This window comes from Xiphophorus maculatus, chromosome 20, assembly GCF_002775205.1.
Source record: "Xiphophorus maculatus strain JP 163 A chromosome 20, X_maculatus-5.0-male, whole genome shotgun sequence".
NCBI lineage: Eukaryota > Metazoa > Chordata > Actinopteri > Cyprinodontiformes > Poeciliidae > Xiphophorus > Xiphophorus maculatus.
This window is the reverse complement of record NC_036462.1, coordinates 10,335,748-10,347,456: the sequence shown is the minus strand read 5'-3', so window position 1 is coordinate 10,347,456 and position 11,709 is coordinate 10,335,748. Positions and strand designations below refer to the sequence as shown.

General features: G+C 35.2%; 1 protein-coding gene across 1 annotated transcript; it reads right to left on the bottom strand.

Moving 5' to 3' along the window:
* Positions 1 to 4,283: 4,283 nt before the first annotated feature.
* On the bottom strand, positions 4,284 to 9,259 carry LOC102231012 (purine nucleoside phosphorylase-like). Its single transcript, XM_005811839.2, has 7 exons — positions 9,173 to 9,259; positions 8,725 to 8,888; positions 8,179 to 8,282; positions 6,534 to 6,709; positions 6,238 to 6,428; positions 4,921 to 5,000; positions 4,284 to 4,753 (listed from the first exon to the last, which is right to left on the bottom strand). The coding sequence occupies exons 1-7, from the start codon at positions 9,193 to 9,195 to the stop codon at positions 4,601 to 4,603; spliced, it is 891 nt and encodes a 296-aa protein (XP_005811896.1). The 5' UTR covers positions 9,196 to 9,259; the 3' UTR covers positions 4,284 to 4,600.
* Between the last annotated feature and the right edge of the window lie 2,450 nt (positions 9,260 to 11,709).

The window sequence follows — 11,709 nt, the reverse complement described above, 5'->3', positions numbered from 1 at the left end:
ATCCAGATTGTGTGATTAAACGACAATACGTTCCAGAAATGTGTTTCTTTATTGTTTTAACTCACATGGAGATTGCAGTTAAGATCTACATAGCAACACAAACAATCATCAAACCTCATTTTGAGGTTCAAAGAAGAATTTTAAGAATTTGTGTGAATTTGAGAATATTGCTTCTCCTACATGAGTAGATTTTTGGTACTATGTTTATTAAAATAGATTAATTCTAATAAAAGCTTCATACAGTGTTGTTTTTCAGTTGTACACATAATAAAGTTCGAGTGATATAATGTATAATATTAACTTCTACTGCCCCCGTGTGGTATTATCAATACATGTATTTATTTGCTGCTATTACTCACAAATGAATTAGAGCAGTCATTCCCTAAGTATGGGGTTTTCAGTTCCTACTTACAAATTAAACTAAATAACAGAAATAACTATAGTAAAGCCTCTTTATGCCATAATCTACAAAAAAAAGCTAAAACATCTTTGCCTCTGTTTTTTTTATTTTATATAACTTAAAAATTATATCAAATATCAATATGTCAACAGGCTGATGTAGAGAGTCTCACATGATACATACAATATCCCAAGTAGAGGATATTGCTCTGCTTGGGATTAAGTATCTTGTTGTGTTGTTCATGAAATGGACAGGCAGATAGGGGCCTCATTTGCAGTAATGTAGCTGCTTCTCCAGTCTGTCGGGTGAAGAAACAAAGAGCTGAACCAAAAAGCAAAGGCAAGACAAGAAATGTTTATGTATGTAGCACATTTTAGCAACAAGAAAATTCAAAGTGCTTTACATGAAGCTCTCGGTTTACAAGTCCATCTACGCTCTGATCAGCAGCTCTGGTCATGACAGCTGAATCATTGAAAAGAGCAACATTCCAGATTTTTTTTCATTCTGTAGCATCAGCCATCTTTTGCACCATTGGCTATTGAAGCAGCAGTGTATCTACACCTGTGAGGCAACGGTTAGATAAACTCATCAGGAAGTCCAGTTCTGTCCTAGATGCTCCCTCGATCCAGTGCAGGTGGTGGGAGACAGAAGGACTCTAAAATAACATCATCGATGTCTCCCACCTCATGCATGAAGCTGTTGCTGAACTTAAGGGCTCCTTCAGACTGCAGCATCCTAGGTGCACAAGAAAGTGTTACAGGAGGTCCTTCCTCTCAAGAAGCTGTTAGTCTCTTTAACTATGATTTTAAATAATTTAAAAGGAGTGAGTAGATGTGGTTTTGGTATCTGATCAGGATGCCTCCAGGATGCATCCTCCATCAGGATGCCTTTGGAGTCGGGGAAGACCCAGAATTTGCTGGAGCAACTACCTTGTCAAGCCTGGGAGTGCCTAAGGGTATCCAGTATTGTGTGCGTGTGTATTTGTGTGTATTGTCCATGCGACCAAATTTTGGATCAGTGGAAGGCAAAGATTAATGGATGGATGGATGGATGGATGGATGGATGGATGGATAGATGGATGGATGGATGGCTGGATGGATGGACATATGTAAATCTTGTGGCCCCCCAGTGATGTTCAATATCTAAGTGCATTACTGCATCAAACTTTAGCAAAGTAGTAAGGACGTGTATGGATATTATACATCCTAGTAAGCAACTTTCTTCTTATTGTTTTCAGGGTTTTTATTACGTAACACGAAAATAATATAAGAACTAAAACTCAAGTTGCTTCCCAGCATTTTCTGTAACTAAATTATGAAAATTTATTATTATATTTCTACAACATTTTTTATGCTGAATTATTGTCAGTATGATTATGAACAACCACTTCTTTATTTGTTTCCTCCAAACCAAACACCAAGAAGTATGATCATCACATTCCTCCAAGAAAGTTTTAATTCAGCCAAAAACAGTTTTAAGATATTTAAGTGTTTTCTTCCCATTTTATACTTGTATTTAAGGTTCATTTAAAGGGGAGTTTTGTGTAGGGAATATGTTTCATCTCAATTTCAGTGTTCAACAATGGACACTGTCTATAAAATCTGTTTTATAACAGATTCTTGATGATGAGGTTAGTCAGCCTAACCTCATCAACAGGTTAGACAGATTCATTTTTAAACAAGAAATAGCGATTGTCATAAGAGTTATGGATGTTCTTCATTCTTTGTCTAAAGGATGGTTTCTTCTTCTCTCCTCGTCTTACTGTAGGTTGCTGCTTGACAGGAGGATGAAGCAGCCTGGGCTCCATCTTGATTTTCAGTACAAACAGAGTGAAAACTTGGAGCTGGAAGGAAGAATATTAATGTAAAATGAATGGATTTTTTAGACATAAAATACAGAAAATTAAATTAATCAAAGCTGGTTTTGGTATTAGCATACTTCTTTGAGATCTGCTTGAGTGCCATGTAGGTAATGCCACACTGAGCCACTGGGACACTTTCTTAGAGATAATGTTTGGAACTGTGAAGGGGACACAAATGAAACAACAATTTAAAATAAATCTTCATAAAACATGTAGTACGACCATATTTCAGAAGTTGAAGGTGCATCAACACAAAAAGTAAGCAAAAATAAGAAATGTATTATAAAAATACTGGAAACAATTCATCTGAATTTACATCATTTTACATCCTAATGAATTACAGGTAAAAAAAAAAAAGTGAATATAACCTACTCTTGGAAAAATCGGAGTTGACTGTTGAGGCTGCTGCATTTTCTAGCTCATGTTCTTGGGATCCTTCCTCAATATCTGTTGCAGTTTCCACCTGCAATGCGAATTTTTCCAACAGGTGATCCATAAGATCCTGGGCATGCTCTGGCTTAGTTCTGATGGCCAATTGCACTGGAGGTTGTCCAACAGAGATCTTCATCAATGTAAGGTCTCTGAGGAACCAGAAGCAAGTAGAAGTACATTACACTCTCCTATCAGATACTTGCACTTTAGTAACGTTTCGCCAAACAATTAAACTTAACTTAAATAATGATGCTGTGTTTCCATTTGTTCAAGTAAATCCAACCAAAAGTCTAAAAATGTTAAATTTTTAGACTTTACCTGTTTTTGAAATGTCTATAAACCCAGAAGAGCACAACGAGGACAACCAAAATCACGAATAAAATCAGGAGTGATATGAAAAGGACGTCAACTGATGTCTGATCGACCATGGCAATGTTGATCCCTGAAATGTAAAAGACAGTATTGATTTTTACTGAATAGCTGTTTTAAGCATAAAGGGGGGAAAAAACAGTTGATTTTTGAAACAGTGGAGACAAAACAATGTTAATTTTCTGTTATCCTACAATTACTGGTTTTACTTTCTAAGCATGGTTATGAAAAAGCTAAGAAACCTATAAAGCTATTGATTTGTGTTCTCTATGCTAACAGAGAACACAAAACTATTTTTTCTGAGCTTAATAAAATGATGAGTTCAATAAAATTTGAGCAACTATCAGAATTTCCCACTCAAGGTCTGTTTAGAATGAACAAAAAATAAACAAATAAAAAGTACCTGCTTTTTCTTGCTCCTCTCTTCCCTTGTTTGTCAATACCCACTAAACAAAAGCCCTGACCCTTTCATTTGAATTTAAAAGTAAACATTCTGTTAGAATTTCTTTAACTAAATACAGAATTTGACTGTCATCAGTTTTTAAGATTTACTACAGTTACAATAACACAAACAAGAGCTATTGATGCAATTATTTATAATTTCTAGACAGAGAATTAACACTAATTAATATTCATAGTGTACATGTAGCTTTTTATACCTTTCTGCCCAAATAAATGGCTAAGACATTGTATAAAAATGGTTAGTGCTCATACAAGTTCTATCAGATAGTGTAAATGGCTCATATTTGATGTTACTTCTTTTGTCATCAAAGAATCTGAATTCAGCCTATTCAAGATGTCTGATCGATCTTTGCAGACAGTGGTTTCAATAAATGCTTCTGTTTGCAATGTAAAACATTATACAGTTATTTATATAAAAGTTATATAAAACTCTTCAAGATTCAGATTTAAATTTTCATATCTCTGATGTGTGTTTAAACATTTAATACCTTCTTATAAACTCATTTTTCATGCTGTTTTGCAACCTATTTTGCTCAGGAAAGCTCAATGTTTACGATAACCTTACAATTAATTATTATGTTGATTGCTATGGCCTGGTGGCTATGCTCCTTGTAGATAATTGCCTATAGATGAAGTTAATTGTATATCAGTTGTTAAAAAGTAAAAATTAGGACAAGAGGATGTGGATATTATTAAGTCCAAAAGAGGGCAGCAATGAGTAAACATAGGAAAGAACAGAAATCAGTAGGATTGGTCGAATATTTTAATCATGTCAGGACAAGGCAGAAATACTTTACAACATAAATATTAATAATTCAAGGCCAGTATACAAAAACATTCATCAGTGTTGTTCCAATAAAGCACCATTAAACAATTATTGTTGTAAAAGTTGTGTAGTTTACATAAAATATCAGAGATGAATAAATATATTCTAATTTAAAAGTATGAACAACGGGTTGGCACCATAGTGATATAAATAAGATTTTGAATTTAGCAAATATTTTTAAAAAATGCTCACACAGATGTAATAAAATAAAAAGTAGTAAAAAAAATTAATCAGATGCATCTGTATTAGTTCAGGAAACATTATTTGTGTTTTCGTTGTTATTGATCTCCATCCTGCTGATCAGTTCAGTCACCAGCTGCTGCACGGTTTGAGAGCGCAACCGGCCAACTTCCAAGACGCCCTCGTGGTTCACGCTTTCAGAGTCCTCATAGCTCTTTACCACCTGCCATGGAGACCAATTAATCAATTAATCAGTCATCCAAGCAAAGATCCAGACCACTAACCATTCCCTAAATTACTACAGTCTTTATTAGTTACAGACTTATGAAATAAAGCTGAAAAATAAGAGTTGCGATTGTTTACTAACAGTATTCTTGATTGTTGCCATACCTTATTTGTGATCAGAGAAAGTCCAAAGACTCTTAGACCACAGTGTGTTGCCACGACAACCTCAGGTGCTGTACTCATACCTGAAATTAACAGTACATTATGGGTAGTTTAGAACAATGCTATTAATAAAGAGCAAAATCTAAAATGTCCCACTTCTTATTCACCCTTCAATTAGCCTCATGAATGAACTTATTTTGTTCATTCATGCCTATTCATAGTTTCTCTCAGTCACACCAAATACTGCCGCCCAACCTGATCAATCCAACCACCTCTGGACTTTGCTAAGCACAGGTTAAAATGCATTCAAAATGTTTCTCACAGACGATCTCCTACAATACCCTGGAACAACTTTCCTTTCATTAGTTTAGCAGTCTGAGAACAATCTGACCCAGGACACATTAAAAGCTCCTGAACAGATATGAAGTGACAAGTTTCGAGCAGCAGAAAGTCCTGGACATCTTCCATTTGTTTATATCATCCAGAACATATGCTAACAAAAGGTCTGAACAAGACCTAAGGAAAGGGAAAAGGAGTAGAGTATGATGTAGTAATGGAGTCAGTCTAGTATAAGCATAAAAAATTTCATTTGGTGATGTCTGTTGTAACCCTGTTCACCAATTGTTTTACAAAGTACATTCTGTAAGGAGATTCTGCTTGAAAATATGTTCATTTGCTTTTGATTAAAATGCAAGCAATCATTTATCCTAATTGTTAGCAAACAGACTAGTTTTTTTACACAATGTTTTTAAAATTAAGTTCTGTTAGCACACTATGCCTTCATTTTAGACTACAACCAAACATCTAAACCAGTGATGGAAAAAAAAATAATAATAAATCGATTCAGATATGTAGATCTGTCAATTCAGATCACATACCAACTTTAGCTTTTGTACATAGCTGTGTCAAATTTCTATTGACTGAACATGAAAAAAAGAATAGAATTAAAAAATCTTTTATCTGGGCCAAACTAAGTGAAAACATTCCTCCTGGTGCATTGATGCGTCCATCAAAAACTGTAGCTGAAATCAGACTTTACAGTGAGCATCATGCATTAAAGATACATTAGTTGGGAAAAAACTGTTTTCAACTGTGAATGGATTTTTAAATAAAGCTCCTGCATCTCTTTCTCAACCATGCAACTGAAAATTTTCTTTTATTAGAGACTCAAAAGAACCCTTTGTCTTATCCTTCACAACAGGAATAAATTGGATGTACAAACTCTAGCATGAGCACAAAAAATGTAGAACTGGAGCTAAGAATGAGAAGGAATGGTCATTATGAGACTGTACACATTTCTAGTGTCTTAGTGCATCATACCGACTGCGTCCACTCCCAGTCGATGCAGCAGTTTGGCCTCAGCGATGGTTTCAAAGTTGGGTCCACCCACCATGGCATATACACCTTCCTGCACAAGGCTAGAGACACCCATTTGCTTGGCAAGCTCCATCACAAGGCTACGCAGCCCTTTGTCATAGCAACCTGACATAGCTGGAAAGCGTGGCCCAAACCTGCAACAACAATTTGTTGGCATCATTGACAGGTAAAGCAAAACCAGGAAAAACTGGTATTCACCACTAGTAGAATACCATCACAAGAATCATGCATGAAATTACTTTTCATCGTTGGGCCCACACAGTGGGTTCAGACCGACCAGCCCAGGGAAGTTGATGTGATCCTTGATGATCATGATGTCACCAGGACGGAGGCTATCAGCCAATGAGCCTGCAGCATTTGTCACAATAAGTGTCTCCACTCCCATCAGCTTGAAGACTCGAATGGGAAAGGTAGTCTGATGGAAAGACAGTTATGTATTTCTATTTTAACTTATGCTTACTTGGATAGTATGTTACCAAGTGCAACGATTGGCAGCCATTTGAACATCTTATATATTGGGAAGCTTTGGGCATGTAAGAAATTGGGTGAAACAAGTCTGCTGCCTCTTTTCTTTTTTGCGTTCCTAAGTGAGTTGGTTTACCTGTAAACAACTACAACTGTTTTTTACCTACTAACTTTTTTTTCTCTTTAAAAAGTATTTTGCATGTAGAGCATAAAGTTTGTCTCCTGTGACCAGAAGATCTTCTTTCACATGTTTGTTGTGTCCCCTACATAGCTTGAGCAAACAGCTAGTGAAATGAATGCTAATTATTAAAAATACGAGTTTTACAGTGGTTTCCATTGAGTGATGTTACAGGAGCTAAATATATGCAAGCTGCCTATTAATTCTTTAGCTATTTGCCACAAATTATATATATATGCATTGTTATTAATTTTATTATTTTTTAGCATGCCTGTTTTTGACACAAATTAACTTTCCACAGTTTTGTTATGGTTCGTCAGGTGATGAAGGATTTTCACTTAGGAAGATAAAACTCTAAGGCTAGGTCTCCTGACAGTCACACAACCTTGTTTCATAGCTAACATTTAAGTATACAAAGGGTATTTTCACCCCTTAGTGAAAGTTTTTATTTTGAATCTGTTTTTTTGGGGGGGCGGGGGGAGTGTGTGTTTCTTTGCGAAAGGCATTTCATAGGACGCCACCTAAAGGAGAGTCAGGCAGTCTCAGTGTAACACAGAAGAGAGCACGTTAGTATGAATGGGTGTTCTACAGAAGGAAACAAAGGCAGCATTGAACAGTTTACTAAAAGGCTGCATGTGACCAAACCCAAGCATGACTATGTCTCACACACACACACACACATCCAAGAGACTACAGGTTAGCTCGTATCATGCTGGTTATTATGTAAACTTTACCCCAGGGTTGCTGGGCTGAGATATTTTTTACCCAACCACTTAGAATATTGTAGGTATGTGGTGGATCTGGATATAGTTGTGAAGACATGTTCTATTTAATCCATATGTTTATGTGATGTGTTGTTTCCTTTGAGTATAAATGTATAAATGCAGATCACCTGGACAATATTTAACTCTGCCTGTTCATGAACAGATATGTCTTTAGGCTTAGAATTATACTTGTTCTTTTCTGACGGTTTGATTTTCTACCAACTTTCTCACACATTTATTCAAATTCCATATGGAAACACATACATGGATGAGTTAGATTTTCCAAAGCCAAAATCACAAAACAAATCCAAGTTTATGCTCACTGGTTGTTTAGATATTAAAGTCTCTAATTTATTCTGTCATTGTATTTTTGTTTTGCTTAAACATAGATCTAACTTTTGTTGTTTTTATGCATCCTATTAATAAATTTGACATTTGAAATAACAATTAGTACACTTGAAATATCTGAGTGAATACCTTAAGGAGTGAATGTCCCTCGTACATGTGGAAGCGGCCCTGCATGCAAACACATGACTTTCCCTTCAACTCCCCAAAAACCAGTCGACCTGCATGACCTTGTACTGTAACAAAAATAAACATAATTAAAACATTAATTTTCTTAAATTTTTTTGCTTTGATTGTGCATATTCACAAAATACAGTTGCTTATAATTGCTTATAATTTTGCAGGGCTGATGGATAACCAAAATTAGTCTAATGTAAAACAACATACCAAAAAACTAAAATAAGGCATAAATTGAGCAATTAGTTATAATTTTCATACTTCAATTTGAGCTTCAGTTACTTAAATATATGAATAAAAAGAAGCAGAATTTTTTTTTGCAATATTCTTCTTATTAAATATCTGTTTGAAGGCCTTGTGATCTTATGAGCAAATGGAAATATAAAGTATTGCTGTGCTGTTATTTTAATATACAATATCAGTGATATCAATCTGTTTGTAAAAATATCAATCAGTATTTTTAAAGATGTAAATTCATAAAAGCATGTATTCATAAATTACCTGTGCTCTGAGGAAACCCTGGTATGTCAGAGTAATCAAAGGAGTCTTGACATTTAAGAGTATCAGCAAGCATGCCCAGTCCAGAGCCGCAAATAATTGCCACTATGGGACGATGCTTTGTATGAGACATCAGCCAATCAGAAGTCTTCTGATATTCATCGTGACTGCCGAGAAATAAACAGCACAATATCACTCACAAAAACGTAATATTCTTAGTTGTGATGTTATTACCTTAGAAGAATCTCAATGATTGCACAGAAGCAACTAAACGAAAAAGACCTCTAATGTTAGTACATTAGCACTTTTCATGTGTTAAAACAAAATTGATTTCTTTAAATATCTGAAAATGGCACACTGTTGACAATATTATTAACATTTTCAAGATATTTAACAACAATATCACATTATAAAATTTTACCAGACATCAGAAATGGTGTTAAAACCTTACCTGATCTGTTCTTTGCTGTGCATGATGAATGAAGGATGATGACTGCTACCACTTCCAGATGTGTGTGTGTTTGTGTCTGTGTGATTGTGTGACAGATGAGGAGAGTGTGGTCAGTGGATGCTGTTCCGCTTACATATTTACTGGTCACATGCTTTTGATTGGTTCAGAACTTGCTCATTCATCAGAAGCAGCCAATAGCGTTACAGTTGGAGTAAAATAGCAATTGTGTGGATTCCTCACATTTTTCTTTTTTTTTGGTTGTGCAACAAGCTTTTAGTTCACATAACTCCTAGGATTATTGAGAGATTTTTTTCCTGTTTCTCAACTGCTAGAGTACAAACTGGGAGCCTGACATAATCTGAGTGTGTATAAGTGAAGAGGAAAATAAAGCTTTCTGTATATATTTGTGAAAGTGCAAGAGCAAGTATTTGACTTACCCTATAATAATGAACAAGAAATTATTCAGATAATGATTCAATCTCTTAATCAATCTACTATATTGTCTGTACTTCATTTTTTTAAGTATGAGCCTCTTGATATAGTGTAGATTTTTGATATAGGTAGTATGGTTTTCTGTTGGTCCAGAGCAGGATTTCCTTTGGGATGATGCATTCAGTGAAATAATTTAAAAAATTAATTGATTTGCCATTTGCTGCATGAACAAGTTTTCTTTTGCTTTTCCAGTCAGTAAAAATGTTCACCCTTAGTAATGTACTCAATAGAGCTGATTAAGCTAATATATGATTTGAATCTTTCAATTTTGGATATTTTTTTACAGTCTGTAGAAACTTCTGGAAAGGTTATAAAAAGACCAAAATAAAAAAAAACTGTGCAGCAATATTTTGTTTGGTCACAATATGTTTCCATATTCTCTATACATACATTTCTAAAATTCCGAGTCCTAATGTCCAAATTGTAAAACAAACGTCATTTAGCTTAATTTTCCTGAACGCTGAAATCATGTACTTTTTTATTTTCTAAATAAAACATAAATGCTTTTAATCCAGACTCAAGAGGTCCAAGGCTGTGTCAGGTTAATGAGGAGCAGCTAGCAACTCATGATCACTAATACACTTCACATGTTCCTCTGCTGCCGCTCTGATCAGATGTTGCTAATAAGGCTCATGTGAGTTTGATGGCTGCTGAATAGAAATGGACTCGAACCAGCGGACAGCATCCAGAACCAGAAGGTTTATACAGTTTACTTGCAGCAATGTCCATTTTACTAAACAAACCACATTCAAGAACTAAGTATCAAACTTATCAAACTGGTCTCTGGAATCATCTTTGTTTTAACTTTAAGGGATGATCACAAAACTGCATGTAAATGATACTGCATGTAAACTTGCATACAGAAGCCATATGGACTCTAGTGAGCAGGTTAATGAAAAGAGGAATGTAGATGGTTAGACACTCAGACATGTTTTTACCATATTAGTATTACAATTATTTTCAAAGATATTTTAATCTTTGTAGCTACATGCATTGCGAAAGCCATTTAATTAAATTTACTTTATTTAATTAGGACAATGCATATGAATCAACATGTCAGCAGTAAGCATCAATGTGAATATGTTAGAGTTATCACAACAACTAATTTTCATTCGTTGTCCTAAAGCAGTTAAGAACAAGGAGTATCCCACGAAGCAAAAAGAAGAGAATAATGCAAACATCACCACCTATGTAACACGTAACACAAACAATATGAAGAATAAAAATAAGACTGGTAAAAAGCAACATGGGATCTTCTAATAGAGAATAGCTGTCAGAATAAAAGGTGAGTCTACCCTTGCATGGCTCTACGACTGCATGATGATATATGCAGCTGCATTTTGATTAAGTTAATATCATTCAAAATGTATTTATATCAGTGATTAATTTCAAATATAGTATCATAGAGACTTGTTAACATTGAAAGATGCATTCAAATGTTATTAATGGTTTACACACAGATTCCAGACGGCCTCGACTTCAAGCAACTTGGATTTTGTGCCTATCCACTCTTCCAAGAGATTCTGGCATTTGAGCCACTGAGCAATATTTCACTTTGTTTTGTCCTTATCCCAGATGAAGCCCTTTTAACATTGTCAAAGGGGGCTAAGCACAGGGAATGAGACACTAGTACCATGAATATTTCTGTACTGAGTCATGAAGCACTTCTTTCAGTACCAGTCAATGTCTTGTTCAATACTCCCAAATTGTTGAGTGAAGTTAGTCTAGAGATACTCTGGGAGTCACACATTTTACTTTCCCTCAACTTTCCAAATTATGCATGCAGACAGGACTCTGCAAACAGGAAAACTTCCATAGGTAGTTCTGTTGTCAAGGCTTTTTTAATAGCAGTAAAGAGCTGACTGCAAGTATACACTGCATACAACTGGATTAACCTGTTGTGACTACCGATTTGTGCTCCTCAGTGTTTAATGCTCTGCTGAATGCTCACCATTACTGCATACCTTCACTTGGGCAGAATGTCAGAAATGTGCTCTCGTTCATTTAAACGTCTTTTAGATATCTGGCATTCTTGGCCATATATG

What these genes read in the sequence shown, in the direction of transcription:
- LOC102231012 (XM_005811839.2), bottom strand. Translation starts at nt 9,195, where the DNA reads ATGCACAGCAAAGAACAGATCAG. An exon ending in CACAGCAAAGAACAGATCAG is followed by an intron (nt 8,889 to 9,172) that starts GTAAGGTTTTAA and finishes ATTTCTCGGCAG; the next exon opens with TCACGATGAATATCAGAAGA. An exon ending in AGGGACATTCACTCCTTAAG is followed by an intron (nt 6,710 to 8,178) that starts GTATTCACTCAG and finishes TCTTTCCATCAG; the next exon opens with ACTACCTTTCCCATTCGAGT.